At 37.6% G+C, this 24,873-nt stretch overlaps 1 protein-coding gene across 1 annotated transcript; it reads right to left on the bottom strand.

Annotated features, from left to right (window-relative positions):
- Positions 1 to 1,122: 1,122 nt before the first annotated feature.
- LOC135472753 (uncharacterized) lies at positions 1,123 to 24,159 on the bottom strand. The gene is made up of 8 exons (XM_064752415.1): positions 24,079 to 24,159; positions 17,480 to 18,104; positions 15,763 to 17,004; positions 12,693 to 12,801; positions 11,512 to 11,626; positions 5,178 to 5,846; positions 3,211 to 3,299; positions 1,123 to 1,804 (listed from the first exon to the last, which is right to left on the bottom strand). Exons 2-8 carry the CDS (start codon positions 17,943 to 17,945, stop codon positions 1,699 to 1,701), a joined length of 2,796 nt encoding a protein of 931 aa, XP_064608485.1. The 5' UTR covers positions 17,946 to 18,104; positions 24,079 to 24,159; the 3' UTR covers positions 1,123 to 1,698.
- Positions 24,160 to 24,873: the final 714 nt, after the last annotated feature.

The raw sequence follows: 24,873 nt of genomic DNA, 5'->3' as shown, positions 1-24,873 counted from the left end.
CCCTTGTACCGCGTTAAGCGGAATTAGGCACAAACATGAACCAACCTCCAGAGATTCTGGACATATTTACTTACAAGAAAATTATACCCATTGTAAAACTTAAGAAACTTAGAGTGAAGACGTTTGATGTAATAACCTTGACACACAAGTTTTTGCAGTAATAACTTTTGACGTTGACTGAAATTTTCACATAAGACAAAGGATCTAAAAAATGCTACAAGGCAAGATATGTACACGCCATATGAACGCTCTCAAGTAAGTCATTAGATAATACAGACACCGGGTACATCTGTATGCTATCATTTGTCTGAATGTTATTTAACGTCGAACTCGACTATCTTTCACTTGCACGATTTTATGTGATTGCTGCTGTAATACCAAACTCAAGACTTTTTAATCTATACAATGGAAGTTAGTTTTATGGAGTGGAGGAAAACCAGAGTAAAACTTGGGTAAACCAACCACCTTCGACAAGGTACCGGACGATCCTTCCCCATGTTCGACGCACAGAAGAAAGCTTTATTCCCGCCAGATCCATACCAGCAATAATATTAAAACGTTTCTCTTTGTAAACCTTTATGCCTACTGATCATTCACTGAAAGTACCCAATGATTCTGGTGAAATAAAAGACTATTACAATTGACAATGCATACGGGATTGCAGGAAGACAAGCAGTCGACTGCGCTAATGATCCCATAATCGATGTCGATGGCTTATTGTCACTTAGGCCCCACGAATAAGGAGTTTCTGGACAATATTTGTAATAAGCATATATTTGAATGATTTTTACACGGAACATCGAAAACCCATTTTTTGTATCTTTTAAGGTTAATTTACAAATATTATGAAATCATATCAGTGAATGATTTATAAACTAATCTTCAATTAATCGGGGTGCTTCATACACTCACCTATTTGTGTTGTTAGAAGTGTTTAAATAGGGAAGAACAGTTCACATGTACGACTGCAGCCAAATCATAGAAGGGGCAAGGAAACAACACACACCATGACCCAGGACCCAGGAGTTGTCTTAAACCTAAGTCAGACAAAGTCTTAAATTCAAAACTTTTTACTGCACTAAAATTTTGAGTATACATAGAAAGTTTTATTTTAATATTAAGAGATATCGCACACCAACACTACTAAATTGAAAAATCATAATTTAATGACAAATCTAAGACCTTGAATAATGGCACAAGGTAAGACTAGATCTGAGAGGGCTTCGTGATCCTGGGGGCAGGATAAACTATCACATATTGGTAGAAGCACGTGTACCTGTCAAACTTTGTGGCATAGAGTGTATAATACGCCACAGGACACCTTTAAGGGGCAGCACATCATACCACTGCTTATACCGAAATCCCACTAAGGCATCTGGGCAGTCAGGATCTGCATCTGACAGGTCGGAGATGCATTCTTTATAACCGGAGATAGAAAATATGGCGTGAGACTCTGGCGTGCTCACTTAACTCTAAACTACTTATGAAGTATTCAGATCAAGGAAAGGAAAAAAAATTTCTGTATCGCCTACCACAGAGTAAAATACGATTGCTCTGGAGTTACTTAGATAAATGGACAAAATGCCTTTTTTCTATCTCTTCTATTGTGATTTATTACTGATGGTAGATCTATAATCCAGTCAATAAATTCTGCTATGGAAGACGTTTTCATTCGCTGTAGTCATGATAGATGTCCCATTACGGATTGGAAGGCAAGGCGTTGAAAGTTGACTTGTTTCTGGGCTCCGGGTTAAATGCGCTACTCTGAACCAGGGTCTTCAAACGTGACAGATGAACCAAGGCTCTGCAAGAGAAACCGTCAATCAATATTTCAATAAAACATTTTTTTCCGCTTGCATATTTATGGCTCTCTATTTCATTCTTGAAATACCTAGTTCATATCTTCTTTCGTTCTTCTTGATTTTTTTTCTCCCTCTTTTTTTTGTCTTTCTAGCCTGCAACTTTATGTGTCCAAACAAGAACTACTGTAGTGCAGAGGAAGACTGGATATATCAGACACATCCATGCTTAAGAGTGTAACAAATACTATTACTTCATTACTGAGGGCTGCCTATGCAACTGTGATTTCCTGAGCACATCCATATTTCATGCCTCAATTTGAAGTAAAAAAAATCAACATATTCTTTAGCAACACTTTTCATGGCCTTCCCAACTTTTTGGATCTTCTTGACAAATTGTAATCATGTGAGTTTTTGACAATGCTGATGAACAACCATACTACATAATCTAATTAATCAGCTTTTGATGACTGAACAGAAAATGATTATTTCACTGCAACATGGAAACAATTTGCTTTCATGAATGTTTTAGAAGCTCACAATTTGATCAAACATTGTTATGATGCTATACTATAATATGATCATAATACACATCATACAGCCTGTCAAAAAGTTAACACTTTGAAAAAATAACAAGTTCTAGGAGAATTGAGAGATGAACAGTGTACATTTTTTGCTGTTCAAAACCATAGCAAAAGTAACTGTCTCTGCCTCCACCTAAGCAAATACATGCAATATCATCATTGGTACTGTCACAACTGAATACATGACAGAAATGTGATCATTTCCAGTCTGTCGGTAACAACAACAGATATCATGTCAAAGACTTCACTAAATGCTGCTCATTACTGAATGACTAAGAGGCTATGATAGAAAATATCAGACTAGTACACATGTACTAGTACTATTTATAGTGTTAGCATGATTCTAATATCATTTATTGTGAAAAAGTTATAATGGGACCCGCAATATAAATCTAATGAACTTTATGACAGATTCTGAATAATAACACATCCACAGACGATATTCTGGGAAAGGTAATTATTTGTTCTGAAATAATAGCAAAAATTGAATGGGATTTCTGCCGACCGCTGTTATGCCAAAAATCTCTGGCATCATTTCTTCAATGAATGATTTCAGATAAGTGATGGTTATCCCCTGAAATATGGCAATACAAAGTTGTTGCTGGATTCAAACAGGCCATCTCACTGGTGAAGGGCCTGACAGTCGCAGCCAACCAGCACTGCAACCATCTGAGCCAGCGAGGCCCCTCCAACACCACCGTTAAGTTACTGGTCTGTTTATATTATGGGTGGTAAGGTCACATGCATACTCTAGTGGTTATAAAAGAACAATGAGATGATGTCTTCACATCAATCACTATCAGCCTTAGCATTCAGTGACCTCTTACCTCTCTAAACACTCTGCCCCTGGGCCCGTGTTAAAGTCATCAGCCACAGATAATCTGTCTGGGTCTATCACATCATCCACATCATCTATCTATAAACAAATGACATACAATATCTACAGAGAAAACAGTACAATGTTATTACAAGATATGCAAGTCAGTCATGTATGTTACTCTGCTTTTAGTGAAAATACTTTGGCAATAATAATTATAATAATTACAGTTATACATTTCTTCATTTGCTTGGTATTTAAAAGGTTAAATGCATCACTCAATAATTTTATTTCTGCAATGGCTGCCGGTTTCACATCGAAAATGTCCAAGGAGGAATCCAGAGTGCTATGAATAAACCAAAGGCCTCTGGTAAACAACTGACAAACTTTCCTATGTGACACAGATTTTCACCCCTCAAAGCAAGCTCAACGTGTATGCCATGATGGTGGAATGCAAAAGAATTTCAATTGAACTTTATGTAAGGCCACATTAGTGTTGTCCCTCAGTTATTGGCACCAAGTCCCTCACAGTCAGTGCAGGCTGAGAAATCGATAGGGTTCCATATCTGTGGCTGAGGCTGAACCAATATTTGTGTGTCCTAACACTTGACAGTACTGTATTATACAACTGACAAGAAAACAAATAAATATACATGCAAATAAGCTTGTAGCCCCTAAACTTTTTAGTTTCAGAAGATAATGAATACTGTCACTTGTAATTTATATCTTTAATCCAGAAGAAAATATTAATGAATATATTGTCCTGAGGGTAACAAGACAACCCTAATAATGGTTATAAAACTATATACTGGGACCAGATGAAGGAAAACCAGAAGAATGTATGTAATTGGGACTGATAAAAATATTACGGAGATCTGCCAGCAACCTGCTGATGGTTGTGGGCTTCTCCTGTGCTCTGCCTGGTTTCATCCCACCATAAATGTCTTCATGCAAGTGAAAGTGTAAGTGAAATATTCTTGAGTATAGCATAAAACAATAAAAAAATAGAAAATATCAGCTACTACGGACACAAGTTTGAGTAATTGGTATATACATGATTGATGAAATGGAATTACGTGGAAATTAAGTTCAACACTGACAGCTTAGTAATGATCTTTTTTAACATTGTTTAAAATGTCAGGGCGCACAGGCTTGTTGACCTGTGTGACCCTTATTAAATCTGAAAGGGTAATTTGAAGTCAGACGTGTGATTATTGCCGTCTGTTAAATTACTCTACTTAAGATCCTTCAGTAAATTGACATAGCCTGACATACATGTAGTGATTACGCAAATAAAATGCAACAAATGAGGTGAACAACATCCAATTACGGACCCTAATAGCATCCTACTTAACGAAAACAATCATGCCTATAAGTAATGATTCTATCACGTATTTGATTACAGCACACCGACTCTGTACATGTAGCAAAATGGGCACCAGTTTCTGAATGACTTAAAAATGCAGTAAAACATTTAGCTATCATACATGTCATAATGTAATTCATCATTTAAGGACAAGCTGTATTAAACGCAGGTGTACAGTTATGTATTTGGGTGAAGCCATTTTGTCATTTTGACATTAGGCATTAATGAAAGAGGCTATTTACAGCAAACATCGTAATGCGTTTTGTCGTCAAGATATTTTGGGTTAAACAAACGTTTTCTAGTCTACTGCATTTTTGCATTCTCGGCTAGTCGTAAGACAACAAAATAGGTTAGACAACACAATGGGTAAATCCTACAAGCCAATTTAATGCATTATGTCCTCCAATGATAAATTGCTTTTATACTACATAGTACTAGCTTATATCACATAAATCTTTTTCAAAATTAGATATTTAAAATAAAAGCAATTAATTCTAGATGAAGTCACATGAACAAACTTTTTTTTTCAATATTAGAAATACAAAATAAAAGCATTAAATACAAGAAGAAGTCACATCAATGAAAACATGTTGAAGGAATCAAAAAAGTACCTGGATACACTGGACTGCCAAATCTCTACACCGTACAGCCATATCTCTCTCTTCATAGCCTTCTTGCTGGGTAGTTGAAGCCTCAGATTGTAATCTGAACAACATGTTCTTCAGGGCTTCCATAGATCCTGGTTGAGATCCCCCACTCAAAGTCTTCTGGGCTTCTGTAGCTTCTGGATGGGATGCCACAGTTTTTAGAGCTTCCCTAGATCTACTCTCAGATCCCCCACTCAGGATTTTCACGGCATCCATAGATCCCAGTTGAGATCCCCCACTGAGAATTTTTATGGAATCCATAGAACATTGTTGAGATTCCCTACTCGTTATTTTTCCTGCATCTGGAGATTCCTGCACAGATTCCTTACTTGGGATTTTCGCTCCATCTGTAGATCCCCCAATCAGGACCTTCACTGCATCTGTAGATCTCTGTTGAGATTCTCCACTCAGGATTTTCACTGCATCCCTAGATCCCCGTTGAGATTCCCCACTTGAGATTTTCATGGCATCTGTAAATCCCTGCTGAGATTCCCTGCTCAAAACCTTCAATGCATCTAAAGATCGATGTTGAGATCCTTGGCCTAAGGTCTGGAATGCTTCCAGAGATCTTGGAGTTTCCTCAGACTTCAGATCTTCCAAAGATCTCGCATTCGGAGTGTCATGTGAAGAAGTCTGATAACAAAATGTAAATACGATGAGCAATAACTCGGTGCACAAGTATCAGTCTTGTATTGAGTGAGAGACGAAAGAAAATGTATTAGCAAATGTTTTGATTTCAAATCTGAAAACTTCTTAAATTTGAAGACATTTTCTACAAATACAGCAATGAGATAGGAACCTGAATACACTGTATATCTCTAAATGTAGCTTTTCCTGAAAGCTGACTTCTGCAAAGTGAATCAATAACCACATACAGAAAAAATTAAATGTTATCAATGTGGCAGCTACATTTACTTACATCTTTTTATCTTTGATATGCATGCGTCAAAATCTTGTCATAACATTAAATGTATTCTTTACATGAGCACAGCCAAGTGGTGAATTCATGATAGAAGCCAATACATGCAATAACTTACTGCCCTCTGAAGTTACATGTAACAATCTGATTCCAGCAGAGGAAGATTCAGAATTATATATCCCAGAACAAAAATATCTTAAACCTTTAAAATACGGCTATTCCAAAAAGGTCACAACACAAAATACACAACACTGTACTCAATACCCAGGCATTACATATGAACATTATTCACATAAAGTAGATATACGCATGCAAAATAAACAATGCCATACCAGTTCTTATACAACACATACTATTTCAAGTCTTCATTTATTTTCAATAAGTTGGGACTTTGACCAACATTTAATTTTACTGAACATATCTGACTGGAATGAGGGGAAATGACACTAGGTTTTGAACTCCCCTCACCACTCAGTGTTATGACAACAGAGGAAGGAGGGTGGCCTTTCAGGCCAAAAGTCTCCCCGACTTCAAAATCGTATGGCAATTTTTCTTTTCTTTCCTGATATAGATGAACATGTGGAACAACATACATATGGATATGACAACAGGTTTATATGTAGTTTGTATGAAGAACTGTACATGTAAAGCTTGTCAGAAACAAGGACTGCTGTGGAGGAATGAAAGAATGTACCATAATAATAATGACACCTGCATAAGGGGATGCTATTTATGTTTCCATCACCGAATGCCTACTTGTGTCAAGAGTGGGCCTACCAGGTAAGGATGAAGACTCTTCAAAAAAACTAATACTTGACTAGCCTACAACCTTTAACCTATACCATGTGGTTTAAACCACCTAACCACAAAAACAGGTGCAACCAAGTCCTGCGACAGCTTCACGGAACAGAACAATAGATTCTGTGGGGGAAGAAGAGAGAAGTAAACACCTAATACAGGTATTTTCAAAGATCAAATTTTATCCGTAAACTAAAGAGTTCAATTCTCAGCATACTTTCGCTGATCTTTCATTATTATCTTTTCCATATCATTTGTAAACCACTCCCACTAAATTCAAATTGAATCATTTCATTTGGAAACTAAAGGATTTAATTCTCCACATATTAGTTTGACTGCCCGGTAACACTTTCTTTCATTCTTACTGGGTTTTTTTTTTTGGCATACTGGTACCATTTGTAAATTCTACAGTCTTCATTCTGCCTTTCTACTACTCGCTGCTGCTGTGTTTGACTAATTTATTTACTTAATTCAATGGTGTTTTATGACATACTCAAGACTATTTCCCTTATAGGACGATGGCCAGCATGATCGTGGGAGGATGTTTGGCAAATAACAGTAACCACTATCAAGCAGGTAATGACTGACATGGAGTCATTAGGGGTGCATATACCACGAGTTTTCTGCCTAACAAATATGACAATAATAAGAATTAATTTTGGTCACTACAAATTGGCATCACTGTTGTGACATTTGTGTGTGTAGGTGATTCACATAATTGGTGACGTTTACATGTTACACAAAAGCAGACCTGAGGCAGGGAATCGGCCTGCTAAAGGTCTAAAATGTTGGTCAATTGCCATAAATGGTTCAATTTCCCTGGCAGGCAAATTTGAGAGGTAATTTTGAAACTGGCTGCATGGGAGAAAATAGCCAGCTGGTTGTGTCATGGACTTGTCAGGTTCGACAAAAGTAACACTGCACACCATGGAGAGGCCCCAGCAAGGCAATTAGATTTTACACATACAGCTGGCCTGGATTACTGGGAAGTAATGCATTATGTTCCAACCCCAGAGCCATCAGTCAGATTAACATTATTAATGGTCAGTGCACACACCAGGCGCCTATACATGTACAGTACTACAATAATGACCCATGCACTGTTAGTACCGATGATGGCATCTAGGAGCTCAAGGTTGGGCTGACTCAATTCAGAACAAAGCTTTTTCATTTCTACCGAATCACGAATCTGACTAATGTTTGTTTTTATACTTGACCTGCTGACCCATAGCTTATACTAATGTGTTGACAAAAAAACCGTAGGGTGCCTGGAATTGTATATGAACTGGCATGAGCCAGGTTTTCCTGAATTGGGCAGCGTAGTGAGATACACGTACATGTACAACAGACTGTCTATCTTTGTTCCTTCAACATTATGCATTGAATACGGTGACCGTTTAAACCAAGAAGCACTACAATAAAATTACACTCCATTCAGTGGCCTACTATTAAATGTTCGGAGTTCTGACTTAACGTTTTATTAGGGCTGATTGTGTTCTTTGAAATTTTCCCAAAATCATACAGAATAAAATAAAATTTTACCCTTTGGCATTAACCTTTCCTTGCTACGTATATCATAAAACACATTCTTTAACAAAAAACAAAAAAACCCCCAAAAAACGAAGAAAAACATTACACAAGAACAGGTTTTCCTGTGTAATCCATTGTAATGCTGTTACAATGGGAACACCATCTTTTGTGTGTAACTATTGATGTTGATTTAAAATGACGTCTCATGACATGTTAATAGCTATTTAAGATAATAGTGGAAATGCACTGTCCCCCTAATAACTGATTGTGTATGATTTATTTATGTTTTCCAGCATATCATAATGAATATTCAGAGGATAAAGAAAACTGCATCACTGTTACCAACATAAAAGCTACATATAGATATATAGACAGTCTACATGTACATGTACCAGTTGAGCGCAAATCAATTTTGGCATGCCATGAAGTTTGAGAGAAACAGATGTACCAGTATACGAACAAGCAAAACCAACATTAATGTAACTGCTATGATACTGAGTCACATCCACCGACTACAGATATCTACATTTACATAATACACCATGTACAGTGGGTTACACAGACTACCTGGGGGCCAGTCATTAGCTGTAATTCACTTAAGGTTGGATCAGGGCCCAGCAGAGATCGGATTAGAACTCCACATTAGGCGGCTCAACACGGAACAGGTCCGCAAACGCATCAATAACGTTCCACCGGGCGAGTTGTAGTGAGCTGACGGACGAATGTGCCCACTGAGACCTCCTCGTCCTAGCGCCAACACCCGCAAACCCACAATCGTTTGCCATGAGCTGAATTCCACATGTCGCATAATCCTGAGAACATTACTGGATTGTAACCATGTGCTATCAACAGATTACAATTAGATAAGAAATGAGAACATTACCGGATTGTAACCATGTGCTATCAACAGATTACAATTAGACAGGAAATGATTCATTTATTTATTTGATTGGTGTTTTACGGCATACTTGAGAATATTTCACTTATACCACGGTGGCCAGTATGGTGGGGGTAAAGTGGGGGAAACCCATGACCATCGGCAGGTCTTGTATGACTGGAGAGGAAGCCAGCATGAACTGGACTTGAGGTGGGAAATGAGATTGAGATGAGAAATGAGAACATTACCGGATTGTAACCATGTGCCATCAACAGATTACAATTAGATGGGAAATGAGAATATTACCGAATTGTAACCAGTACATTAGAACAAGGCATTCAGAGAATACCGGGACCTCGCCTGATTGAGCAGTTCGTAAAACTGTATAATTCACGTCATGTGATACTTTCAAATCTTGACCTCTAAACCAACATAAAGTAGAACGACTGACACTGTCATACACAGATATTATTCTCTAATTAGACAGCCAAGATTTTAAAATTAAATCAACAAGAAAGGCCAAAATTATTACAAAATTAGGGTTGCAGAGCAGTGACTTTGTATATTATGTAGTTGTAAATCATTGCAGTGGTAACAGATACTGTTGGGAGTTCGTGCACAAAATTACTGCAGAGGTCTCTGAAATGCAAACAGCAAACTGCATTTGGCAAGCCATGTACTATGAGTGGCAAACTGTATCCCTGTGAATGGCTGAGGAAATGTTGAGCTATGAGGTAAAAAAAACTTCCTTCGTCTTTGATATGCAAATCGCTACTGATGACTGGCTATCTGTGTACTACACGTACATGTATGGTTGGCCACTGCAACCCTAGGATTGACCAAAACCTTTAACTACACTGGACACTAACACTACCATGGACAACATCTGATCACCCTTTCACAAAACCTCTCCTTAGTTTGTACTGGCAAGCTAATTAGATGGGAAATAACACACATATATGTACTTGAATGGACACAACAGGGAGTCCCAGTGCTTTATCTGCAAGAATCCAGTGTATTTTTACACTGATTAGAACCTCATGAAAACGAAATTCACAAAAAAAACCCCAACTAAGTAGAACAATTCTACTTTAACAAATGTAAATGTATAAATGCAGTGTTAAAATGCAAATTTCACTGTTATGTTTAAGCCCGTACTTGTATACATAAATGAATTAAGCCACCAAAATGAAATCAAACGTGACCTCGCCGCTTGCTTTTACCCCCCAAAATTTAATTATGTTAAATCTTGAAAAATCAGTTGGAAATGAAGGTATTTAATACTTAATTACAGCATGGCATTTTCCTAGATTCTATCAACGAGATGATTTTTTTTTTATTTGAGTAGTTTAAACGAATGTCTTCTTGAGTGTGCACAAAAGAATGAACCATTTTTAAAAAAATCATGCATTCCAGCATATTCCATCTCTGCTGCAATAAATCGTATGTAAAAATATGCCTGCTCAAAAATCATTTTTTACTTTTTCATTAGAATAATTTGGATACACACTGCATATTAAGCATACACTCGCCAAATAAAGAAGTCATTATGATATTGTTGCAGACTTTCTGTACGATGGAATCAGATGGAAAGATCGGCTGATCAGTCTTTATACACCTACATGGTTTATCTTGAACAATCATCCTTTGCCTGCATGTACCATCCAAGTAAAGACTTCAGTCCGGATGGGACTAGTGTGCACACAGACGCATTTAATACTGTAGAACATCAACTCTGTAACCTTATCTACTGGACCATTCTGTTTTTAATAGCATACATACATGTACACAGTGTATGTGTATACAGCACATAGAACACTATAAAAATGTTTCCCCTCAGAGAATCTTTTTGATCAAAATAAACCTGCACTGCGGAGTACAATGTGCACCGACTGTTGGCATGAAATATGCACTAAATCAACCATACATTTGTGCTTCAGATGAAATTTCAATCTACATGGGCTTTAACATGTACATGCTCATATAAATCACTGATGATTTCAAATGATTCATTTCTTTATTTCTTTTATGCTTGTCTTGTCTTATTTATACAATTAAGATCAAGTGTACGGATGAGAAGTAAACGAGGGCATATTGGGGGAAAAAAAAAAGATGATTGCAAAAGCAAAAACTTCAATACTATAGTGATTTAATAATTTGAATTTTGGTCTTACCTGAGTGGCTTGTTTGTTTTTCTCGTTAAGACAGTCATTAAGAAAATCTCCAATGACACCTGGTCGTGAAGCACCACACACCCTTGTATCTCCATCACCGAATGAGCTTTTCATTCTGACAAAGAACATAATAAAGCTACATGTAAACTCCAATAAAAGTCTGACAAATTTAAAGGCACACAGTGTATTAAAGTAACAACTTGATTAAGTCAGGCAAATGGGATTATAAAAGTAACAACTCAATTAAGTCTGACAAATAACATGGTAAAGAAACAACTTAATTATAAAATCCAGGTAAATGACACAGCCCAGTAAACTAACAAATCCATCAAGTCTCACAAACACCGTGAAGAAGTAATAACTCATTTAAAGTTCTCTAAACAAATTAACTGTATTTAAGAAAGTACATTCCACAGAACATATTTGAAAAAGTCAAATCAGTTTGCCTTCTGTTTTACAAAACAAACGCTTTATCTATATGCTTTATAAACTGTGAAAACAATTTATCATGTGATTTTTAATTTGTGGATATTTCATGTTTGTTTGAAGAGTGCTTTAAAATTTACAGAACTATTTCACACTAAACTTATCACAGTTTTCAAGATATACATGTACAGCTTACGGAGCTGGGCAGAGACAAGAGGAAATAATGACTTCATCAACACACTCTTGCCAGCTTCACAGCCATTGAACACAAACATCCAAATACACTAAACAGCAGCCAACTGAAGCTAAATATACATGTACACAGCATGTATAATATTTATTTAATAGATTGTTTTTTAAAGAAAAACATTTAATGGCAGAGGAAAGCAAGGATTCAGATTAAACCACCAGTCCTTGGTAATTAACTGACAAACTTTCTCTTAATATGCTGACTCACACATTTCATCTGCTGAACAAGCTTAGTGTGATCAAAAATAATGGTGGAATGCCAGCAGAGTCTAACAAATGTCCTGTAAAAACATCTATAAAACCACCACCTGAGCACTGTTAACCACCAAGGTTCCAAGAACACTGCAGGTAGAAGAATCTCAATGATTCCCTGTCTGAGAGTCTAAGACTGAACCCATCCATATCGTGGACAAGTATAATAATTTACGACATAAGAGCAGAAGGCTTTTATTCTCAACTGACTAGCCCCAATACCATGGTGTGGTTAATGCAGGCTGAGCACTCACACTGACACAGGAGCTCTCTCCCAGGGCCTGTCCCCTTGGAGAATCTCATCTGTCACGCCGGATGATGGGCTGGAACAGGGGTCATGGCTCACGGCCAACATGTGTGGATCTAAAAGACATAGACATGTAGTAAGTACTATTAGATTTATTTTATTTGTATTTCATGTTGTACATTTAGAACATTTCACTTATAGAATGACAGCGACTAGCATTATGGTGGGAGGAAAACGCGCAGATCCCCAGGGGTGACAAGAGAGGAGGCCAGCTTGAGCTGGACTTGAACACAAGAATCTTATTGTTGAGATGGTCCTAAGTCATGTTAACCATGAGCCTGCAGAGGCCCCAGTTAGATGAAATGTTCATACATTTATTTATTTGCTTTGTACCAAGCTAAATATTGCTTGCTTGGAAATTTTTCACATTATATTGGTTATATACATATATCATGAGACCAGGTTTTTTTTTACACACTGGTTCCATTGTTTGTCGTGGGTCATTCATCCTGCATCTCCAGTCAGCTAGCGGATGACAGGCGTTCAAGTGACGTGCTGGGTGTTCAAGTGATGTATTCCAGGTGTTCAAGTGATGTATACCAGGTGTTCAAGTGACATACTAATTTCGCAGATTCCATTTAACAATTGATTGCTTCACTCATGGGGATTTGAAATCGGATCTCTATGTCTGAAGTCCACCTCCCTGCCATCTGAGCTATTGGGTATTCCTCGTTTGCTACTGCTAGTATAAGCACTAAAAAGGTCATCACGTTACACCCTTCTATGGAAGCCAGGTAAGGCCATCATCATACCATCATTCTATCTTTTCTCGATACTGACACTTTTCAACAAGACCACCGCGTCAAGAATAATGTACTTTGTCCCAACTATTCAAAACAACTAAAGACAAACCTGTTTCCATTTACATTACAGCAGATTAAATTTTACAAGCTACTGTATTTATTTTTTAAGCAAATTTGTTATTTGCAATAATCAGAAAATATATATTAAAGCTTCTAAATGAGTTGTTTCATGTATCTGCAGAAAGTTATTTATTTAAAGCAGTACACACTACACTGCTGAGGATTTTTTGGGTATCTGTTCAGAGAAATTGTCCTGTTGAGAAATATCATTTACCTTGAGTCCCTCAACAGGTCAAGCTCTGCTGGTAAAAACTGATTGAAGGCTATATAAACACAGAAATTTGCATCCTTCTTTAAATCTAACATAAGTTAACTTATTGGGTACATCTGTTCGAAAAACTTACCAAGCTGGTTAATGTGAACATAAATGATAATATGCAGTAAACATATGTGGTGTATTTTGTCATTGCACTATGTGTAATGGATAACATCTTAAGAGCTTCATATAAGACCACATCAATATCACTAATATCCTGGTCAAATGCATAGTTTTACAAGCCTATACATGAGCGTCACATACATACATAGTAACTAAGGTGAATTTTAATAACCCTTTAGAAAAATTCATCCGACTTTGGCAATTTCATGAAACAAATGACTCTTGCCAAACAATGAAACCACTGTGTAAGTCAGTCACCGCCTTTGGTTTCGGTGTCAAGCCAGATGACCACCCAGTCTTGGTCGTCTCTGGCTGATCATCTAGCTTGAACACCTCAACCCTAGGCGGTAACTCTAATTTATATGTTCCCTGCAATGCGTGTGCCGCTCTCTGTGCTTGCTTTACATTACTGCCACCACCAGACAAGCTTGACCTTTGGAACCAGTGTGATACATGTAGGCTAATTTAGGCTTACCCTCATCACTGGTGTCCTTGTGCAGAACTATTTTATCAGCATTCATCAATAAAATTGTTGCAGGTGTTGACTGGAATCATGTGGTGCATATTTAAGATATCGGTACTGGGAATGAATGTATAAAAAGCATTACTAAAAGCAACAGCTTGAAACAGAGCTTTCGTGTTTTCTGACATCACCTGCTGCCTCACCACCATGACCCCAGTGCCATAGGCGTTGCTCAAGATTTCTCTTCAATATTTGCTAGTGGTGGCAGTGATGTAAAGCGAACATTGAGAGTGGCACATGTATACACTACATGTCAACATTATTGATTTCATCTTCCTGATGGTTGCTTAAAACTGTACGCTTGTAAATGTTTCTCCATATATACATGTATTCTATTTGTGATTTTTCACTGTAAATGACTTGTCAAGAGAGATAATGCAAATGAATATAGGCGCACTATTCCATTTGTCCATCATACAAAACCTTCATTTACCATGTCATGCTGACCCAGGGAATGAAGTTTTTTTTTAAGGACACAGGCCAGTACTTTATTTACATGCACATTCAAATTATCTCACAACTGTTGTTATAATCAATAAAGGCTGTAATAATATTTGCCTGCTACAAATATCATCAATGCAGACAAACAAACTGCAAGTTTGCAAACTGCCACCTGACAGACATCACACAGGAACACACACAATACCTGCAAAATAAGTAGGTGTTAATTAGGTTTCCAGGGGAAAAAATGTCATTCATTAGGGTCAATGGTCAATTAATTTCTGTTTGGCTGTACTTAGACTCCTCCTTATACTATCATCTGTGTTATACTGTTAGGCAGGGAAGGTAAAGAAACCATATTGTCAGTGCTTGTCCTGTACTTGTGCATGGATCTGTTCATATTTGTAAATCAAATAAGAAAAGAGTCTTAATATTGAAACTGAATAAGTCCATGTCCATATACATGTACGCATACTCCAGAAAACGTGAAATATTCAAATCAGATTTAAAATTGCTTACATCCAGCATGACAGACAGGTGTACATGTATTTACACAGATCGACAACATGATTCTAGTCAATCTACCTCCCACCCAAACCACTGATTCTATAATGCAAACTATTACCCACTTCATGCTATTATCATCTGCCATCGGCACTGCTCCAAACATGTGCATGTATAATTTTGTTTGCTGAGTACACCCAAGAGGTTTCACATGTCTTCCCTGTTTTAACATGACCTTCCCTGCATTAATATTGATGGGTTGCAAGTTATTGAGTTTAGTATTGATTTGACACTTTACTATGTTTACCTTGCTCATTTCCCTGGAGGTAGGAGCTAACAGCTGGGCTGTCCTTGTCAAGCAAACGACGGTCAGCCTTGCCTGGCTCCTGGCTTGAGGAAATTTCTGGAGTCTCTGTGAAGTTATCTGCTCTTTGATCTATAGTTATCTCCCTTAGGCAACTGGTGGCGTCCTCACTGGAAGACTTAAGCTTTGTCTTGATCACATCTAACTCCTTCAGCATTTTGCCTATCCTGTCCTCATTTTCAGCACAGTTAACTCGCAAGTCTGTTGTGTTGTCTAAACTCCTCGCTAGCCTAGCATTTGAGAAAGAAATTGAGCTGACAGTTTTTCCATCCAGGGAGTCAGAAGGAATTCGAAATCGATCGGGAAGGCCATTCGCCAAACCAATTTTTGCTGAAACATCATTTCTAGCACCCCTTGGTTTTGAAGGCGTAGACGTGTGAATTTGAGCACTGGCAGGCCTGCGCTTTTCAGCTTGCCTGACCTCTGACCCTGCCCCAATGTTGAGGTCAGACACATAAAGCACTGGGGCCATGCAAGAGCTAGAGCTCTTTGAGTCATTTACTGTGGAGCATCCTGACCCGACTGACAGATTGTCAGATGACACTGGCACATGTTTGATGTCAGTCACCGATGATGCTGTGGACCCTACAATATCCTCTATCCAGCTTGGGGTCCTCCTGGCACCAGAGGGCGCCCTCGGATTCTCAGCAGCACTCAGCCGACTGTCTCGTGAGCTATCCAGATCCTCCAGCCAGCTGGGTGCCTGTCGACTCCCTGTCTTTGGGTTATACTTACTTCTGTCCACATTAGGTGAGGCCGATCTGCTTCTGTACCTGGAAGTGGGAAAAAGCTGTTTGTCTGCAGAGAGTTGTCTCCCTTGTCCACTGTGAGGACGTGTGGCTCCATAACTAGTGCTCCCGAAAGCAGCCTCATTCTTAAAAGCACCATTTGTTTCACCGACAAACTTGTTGTTGGCCTGAGTAAAGTTGACCCCAGATACTGTATGTGAACGCGACCGTGGGGTCCTGTAGGAATAAATGTGACCTCTCCGTTGAGGCTCTGGGTTCTGTGGTACAGCTGTTACCTCAGGGACGCCATTGCTGAATGGGTAGGGGTTGACACTGATGAGACTCTCGGTGGCCAGAGACCGCATGTCACACCTGGAAGGGGATTCCCCTATGTCAGACAGCCTGTCTTCTTCCACCTTCCTCAACACATCATGGGACTGGTTCAATGTGTGAGCCACTGCAAAAACATGGGAACTATGTTACTACTTCAGAACTGACCCACATATTGACAGCGTTTAGAGATAAATCCATTTAATTCAGTTCATACAAACCCAGTTGGTCCTTTTACGATACTCAAGATCCGATTTCAATTACTCTCAGTTTTGTGATTAACACACTTGATGACAATTAAACATATGCATTCAACATGTTTCAGTTTATTCAAACTACATGCAGATGATAATAACTACCCATGTTTTTATGTCCATAAAAAATAAATATACGCTACTTGCATGTGCATTTCATTGCTCTTTCAATGTTGTTTTGTTTTTTCATTTTAATTTTGTTTTTGGGTCACAGTGATTTCCGAATTATCAAGATGTCAGTCAAAACGGCCCAAGAAATGCCACACATAAAATTGCAGATGAAACAAAAGTAATGACACCAGTTGAAAAAAAATATAAATGTACATGCCATGTATATACACAGTTTACCTTTAAATGCATCGTCGACTTCCTTCATCCTACGAAAGGACTCTTCAATGCTGGCTCGGGAAATGTCTAGCCTGCTGAGATTGCCTGTGAGCGTACTACTGCTTTGAAGATCTCGCAGACTCAGTCTATTTCCAAGACTCATCGCTGAACGATTTGGATCTTGTGGAACAGAGCCTCTAGTGTCGTCTTCAGACACCCCGTTAACCCGACGAGTGCCGTCATAAACACTTGGAGACAACCCAGTTGTCAGCAAGTCAAGGACATCTTTTTTACTCCGCTGTGAGTAGCTGAACTTCAGTTTCCTCCCACTGCCTTCAAACTCACAGATGTAATCTTCGAGGGCTTCAGACGCTGAGGAGTACTCACGTTTCCCGTAAAGGATTTTGGGTCCCATCATGACGATACGCCCCAGTGGAGCCCCGTTGATGCTTTTGTTATGGTGATAGCTGCTGCTGAAGGATTCCATGCTGAGGTCAGAGGTCAGATTGGCATCCTTCAGAGGACAGGAGGTTCATGCTGGCCAGGCTGGGCTGTCATCAAGGAACTGTGAGAAGGTGTATCAAACATTAGGTTCAGCAGAACGCACACCTCATAAGCTCCAACCATCACAGGTGGACTGCCAACTCTGTAATTCAATGTACAAGAGAAGACTGCATTTAGGATATTAATATTCTCACAGACTGTATATGTATTTCACTTGAAGTTTTTCATTTTTAAAGTGACACATTTTAACTGATTCTGACTGATTTTCTGAATTTTCATTAATTCCTTATTACCAAAAGTTTAAGTGTTGACATCAAACATATCATTTTAAAGCCTATATGCCCTTCTGAAAGTGCATTTTTACATATGAAACTGTTGGTGAAATACAGTATGTGTTTTTACAGAAGACATCACTCACACATTCATTTTGTGGAGATTCATGAAAATGACCTATACAAAAATTTTTCCAGGAATATATTTATTGCATATCTAATAATAAAATAGATCATCATTCTCTCCGTACATGAACACAAAGTACACAGAATTATATACCCATTGTTGTTTAACACTCAGGAATTTCTCACTTTATACATGTATATGATGGTGGTCAGCCTTATGGATAGATACAAGTGTACATAAAGAAAACATACTGTAAAAATTATTGTAATCTCATGATGATGTACAAATTAAACATTGTAAACACATACTCTACCAATGACTGCAAATGCTTACTGTGCCACCTACCGTACATTTACCTGAGAAGCCTCCAAGTACAATGTACATGTTGTTACCACTTTTCAGAATATTCAAATAAATTATTGGCAACACATGTAATTACACACTGAATAAAATGTAACGTGTAGCCTACATATGCTGGTGGACAGAGGTTAATGACCTGCTACATGTTTCTTGAAATGTTGAAGTAGAAGAGATCCATGCTCACAACTGCAGACTATTAAACATGAACAAGCCCCCCATGTGAGCTGTTAAATGTTAAATGTGCAAAAATACATTTGTAGACACATGTACAGAATGTTCAGGATAAAAACCACCATTAAATTTCCTCACCCTGGCAAGGTGATTGCCCCATGCTGTCTTCATAGAATTCCCCTAGTGGGAATTCAGACTGTGCTTCGCAGCTGTTAACTATGTTAACGAGTTAAGGACAGGAGCAAACTGGATAACAAGGCTGGGAGTTGGCACTACACCTGTAGTTGGGCAGGTATATCACAGGTATCTGCCAGGTACGTGAATGAGCAGAGTTTAATCTTTAGAGTCCCAGTATGGCAGACTGAGGGTGTAAGGTAACCCTTTTAGGGGCCTAAGTATACAATACAGTTAATTAGGCTTGACTAATTGTCATCCATTAGGCTGGGTGGTCTCAGCTCACACATGGGTGCTGATTACACCATAATGACATGACTGGTTCAATGCAGTGACATGTGCAATGACATAGCCTAAAAACATACATGTAGCCTACTGTGTCTCATTTCTCCATAACTCCTTTTGAAATTACATGTAATTTTATGGAGAAAACAAGTTATTACTCTACTGTCTCCATTTAATAAAATGTGCAGTGTAAAATGAAATCAAACCTTTCGATTTATCAAACTTCACGTTCGTGTATAATGTTTTAGTGAATGGAGACTAAAATATGTTTTTATTATCAAAATTCGATCATCACGGTGTATATTTGAAATACTCATATTTGCTTACAAGTATATCAAATATGTTTACACTGATTTGATTGAACACTACCCTGCAGAATAATATAGTCTTCATTCATATATATAGATAATTGCAAGAAAAAATTGAAAAGCTAAATCTGTACTCACCTTTATGTATGTCAATCAGTCTCCTACAGGTAAAGCATTGCCAGTTGCGAAAAAGTCACAAACTTACACAGTGTGAAAATGCATATGACTATAACCTATAAAACTACTTACGGTCTACCAGGTATGTGCATTAGCATGTTTTTAATGTGAAACCACCCACAAGTCCTCTGTGTGTAGAATCAATAATCCCTATCAATAAGTCTAATTGATTTTTGACTAAGACCAGACTAAGATACCTAATGTCTTGTACACTTGGACAGGTATGGAATGGTCTTATCACTAAATGCACACCTGAACTGGGCAGGTACTAAGTAAGGTAAATAAATGTTAATCAAGGATCAAAATTAAAGGTGCATGAGTGCGTATATATGCTCACACTTTTTTAGCCAGTGCATCCAAAATGTTTACCTGTGCAGCCATTTTGCAGATCAGTGCACCCACAAAAGCTTTTCTAATTTCATACCTAACCTCCAAATATTGTATGCATATAAACATGTTGAAAAGATCAATGGCAGTGCAGATTAACACAAACTATAGATACATGTAAGTATAGTTTAAAACATGCGAGTGTTGCAAATATAACAACTACAACTCAAATATTAAAATCTTCAATATTCTTGTTTGGAAAAAAAATTATATATAACTTCAAAATTTAATTCTGGAATAGAAATAAATAAAATACATGTATTATTGTGATTGGTCACAATTCCATCATGTAAAATAATTAAAAACAGCAAAGTTAACAATTTGCACAATATAAACATAATTAAAATGCACTTAAAATGCATTTCAAACACTGAACACAACATTAATATTCAAATGAAATGTATGAAAAAATACATACATGTATACAAATGTTTAAATCATGCAATTAAATATGACTAGTGTTTCTTCAAATGCATTTTTTAATACTCAGAAGCCAATAAATCACTTTCTTAATATTTAAATAAAAATTGTAGCAACTGTAACATGCTTCTCCTGAACACACACCTCATATACCTTAGCATTCATAATGCAAAAGCATTTTACCTGCACAGAGATTACCTGCACCATTCTGACATTTTTACCTGTATGTCACTTGTCTGTAGCCACACCTGTTATACTGTGCCTAGCCTCAGCACTAATCATCCTATCCTTAATTAGATTCTACATACTTTACACAAGAGCCCAGTGAAGAGCCTAGAGTGCTGTGAAGAGGCTAACATGTATGATAATCCAGACACCGGAAGAAAGATTCATGCACTGTAAACATAACTGCAGGATAACTTTTAACTTCAAAATCAATATGATCCAGATTTACACCATCACTCAGTGGTCCCAATCTGTGGTCTTTTGACATGATGGGCTAGTTGGATGTAATACATTTCTTAACAGTGACCAGTAAATCTGAAGTTCAACATGCAGCTGCCATGGTAACAGATTTATCCTTGACCACCAGCTACCTGTGCAAGTTCTAATGACGCGTTGCTATGGTGACTGGTAACAAGAGAACATAATAAGCAGAGAACAGCAGAGGTTTGGGACAAAAGAATTCTGCTCTAAAACAGAACACACCTGATTTATTAATTTGAAAAAGGTATCCAATTACTGCTATATGTATGTGCCATGTGTTATCCACAAATATATAGCTGACAGGGGATTCGTGGTTCAGAAAAATCATAGACAGGTCCATATGGCTGTCATCTGTTGTGTTCATGGTACGCTTCAGTTAATACCGATGTATGACTGATGATAAAATCCATTTGACTCCACTACATGAGGTATTTTTTATACATGCACAGTGCCTCATCAGCAGTTTAGCGCACCCCCACCCCCCCCACCTTTTTTTTTCCTTTTTCATTTTACGCATTACATTTTGACATGTCCTTGTCACAACGTTTATTAACATTTATACGTGAACGTGATTGTGTCTTCGTTTTCAAACATCACCTGGAAGTAATTACTGACAAGACAAACCAAGTCAAACATTAAGTAGGCGTAATAGATTCATGTGTGATTCTTTGGGTAAAATTTGTGATCCCTTGATTAAAAGTACTGAATGTAAAAGGAGTCAGTGTGACAAAGTGCGATTTTATCTGTACCATATCCACAAGGTGCATAAAGATACCTACGGGCACAAAAACACCTGACAATATTTTATAAGTGAACAAACTAATGCAGACACTTCAACAAATCCTTCCGTAGGCTTATCCTAAATGCAAATTTAAGAAAATAATTCGTCTTTAGCTTGTGTCACGAAAATCTGAAAGCGGAGAGTCTTGAGTCAACATTCAGGACTACTATTACAGGATCAACACATACACTCAAGTCTGCTGAAAACTAATCTTACTTGTTCAGACATTTTATAGTGCAATAGGACCGCAACTGATTACTTCCCTAGAGCATTTTTAGGAGTAAGCTGTTGTTAGATGGCACCTGTCATAATCAATGGCTAATGGCGCATTTCAAAGTTAAAGTGGCCTAAGCTAGTTGAAGATGTATCAACTTTTTGAAGAACAATTTTAATTTTCTGAACTCATTTGGAGTGCACAATAGAAACATCATGTATTGTTTCAGCCATTCAGAGAAAATTTAAATCCCCTAGAAAACAGGCTAATTAAATGCATGTACATGTTTGTAGGCTACATGTACAGCAGGTAGTTCTGGCAAACTCTGTCAAAAATCTCATTTCTATCAAAATATACAATCATTGACTTGATTTCAGACCTCTAGACATTTCTGCCACTGAATAGCTGATGTCATGTTTTCTCAAATTTTGTTGGCTAGAAAATAGTTGTTGTGACATAACCTAGACCTATATACGGCACAGGCATACCTCAATCTGAGAGATTCCACTTCTCACAGCTTCATGGCTTAAAAAACTAATCTCGCATCATATCATAATAATGCTGTCATGTGACAGGGGAGGTAATTCAGAGTAGACCTATCCATGCATACAAATATTTTAATTTTTTTTTTTCGAAAAGGAAGAAGAAAAAAAGTGAATTCTAAGGTGGGGTTTATGTTGGATCATACTGACAGAGGTGTTTTATTCACCAATTGGGAAAATGTTGGTGATCATTAGCAAACCACCTTCTCCTCATGGGTATTAAGAGTTGTTTCGACACTCACAGCAATGGCTTTGAGAGGAAATAACTTCTTGTTATGTAAGAGTACTTTTAATACCAGCAATGGAATTCATAAAGTAACAATGTAGCACATCCAACACAAGATCATTTCACCACAAATACTTTGGTTGTAGAGGTAGTGGTATTTTCAAATCAACTGTGATTCTGTACCATCTATCTGTACTCCTAGAGACAGCATTTATTTTTATGTTTGCCTGCACCTAACAGCTGTGAACCTAAGACCGTAAGAGGGTGAACTGCAAGGAACACAAAATCAACAAATAATGGGCAAATATCCTACATAGTCATCACTTGCATGATCAATTATTGTGGAATGTATGAGCAGATTAGGGACTGCGGCACAAATTAACTTAACACCAAATCAAGGCTCAGTGTTGCTTTTAATGTGGTATGTTGATGTTTGAGGCAGGCAGGCAGTCTGATAAGGGGGCAACAATTCATCACCAATGTTACTTTCGAAAATATAGCACTCAGGTCTGTGCTTTCGCAGGAAACAAAAGTCTGAGGTGCAAGGTAGCCGGAGAACTACAAGAGAATTGCATCATTCTAGGACTCGGTCGTGCCAAATGGCTGCTAGGGGATGCTTACATCTTGTCACTTAAGCAGTGCTTGTGAGAACACAAGCATGTAACCTACATGTAACCTAGTCTGATCACTCAACCATCAGTACTTTTCACATTTTCAATAGGCCTATAGAGTGATGACTATATGATGTACATAATCATATATTAATCCCACCAAATATGTCCATATGGGCGTGGCGCTTTGTGCCTGGAATCTTGACATAAATATTACATGTAATAATTATTACAGAAGTTAATCGTATCAAGATTAAACGCACGCAGTCCGTTAGTCATGAAATAATCAAAATACATTTGGAACATTTAAAGCAAAAATTGAGATACTCCCATTAACTCGTTTGGCACAGCAAAATTCAAACCATATCGTTTAATTCTTTATGGAGTATGAATGACGTGACACTGAAGTCAAACCTGACAGCACGAAGGACTCATAAAGTATGTTGTTGTTGTTACGTTATTCTTCAAAGTTTACCATCAAGTAATAAGAACTTTTTAAGGGTTATGTCAAAAAAAAAACAGAACTTCACGACATTATCACAACTTAAACCAGCTCCTTAGATACGAATGCTTACATTAGCAACCACTTGATGACTTCTCAACCATGAAGAATGTCAACACAGATAATTCAAACACACCGCTCGCCTTCCTCGGGTCTCAGGAAACAGGGGCGATAACTGTGGACAACAGCTTCTCAAACACAGCCTAACTTCTCAAGCACAAGGCACTCACATAATTCAGTATTAAACAAACTTGTTAATGATAAGAACAATGTGAACAAATCTACAACTTATTAACAAAACTGTGTTGAATTATTTTTTGAAAGTTACAGGTGGTGTTTTTTTGTGCGAATTTTTAAAATATCATCCTCTTAGCCTACGTATTAGCTGGGACTAATATACATAACATCCATTATGCTGGTCCCAGGCATTAGTGCTGTCAAAAGTTTAAGCCATTGGCCTATCAGTTGTCTGGCTGTAGATATAGTCTTTACTGTGTTCTGAGTGTCCAAGACTTTTATTTTTACCAGAATCTAAATGATTCCTATAGATTCACTTTGTAAGAATTCAGCTGAATCCCGGAATACAAGGCTGCCAATACCAATATGAGTCAAAGTTTCAATATAAATATATAAGAAGTTTATAAATATTTATGTATACATATAAAACTGATTTTGTGAACTTGATGTTAATACTTTGATGTGACACCCATCAAGAAATTGAAGTGCATGCGGTAATCCCTTGACCTTTGGTAACTTATTGATGAACTTTCCCCACACATAATGCACAGATGTGTGCTCATATTAGTGAAAGATAAGTGGTTTTCAACGAATGTTAGACTGGATTAATGGCTTTGTGAGCATCACTGAC

This window comes from Liolophura sinensis, chromosome 8, assembly GCF_032854445.1.
Source record: "Liolophura sinensis isolate JHLJ2023 chromosome 8, CUHK_Ljap_v2, whole genome shotgun sequence".
Taxonomy (NCBI): domain Eukaryota; kingdom Metazoa; phylum Mollusca; class Polyplacophora; order Chitonida; family Chitonidae; genus Liolophura; species Liolophura sinensis.
This window is presented reverse-complemented; position numbering and strand designations above follow the sequence as displayed.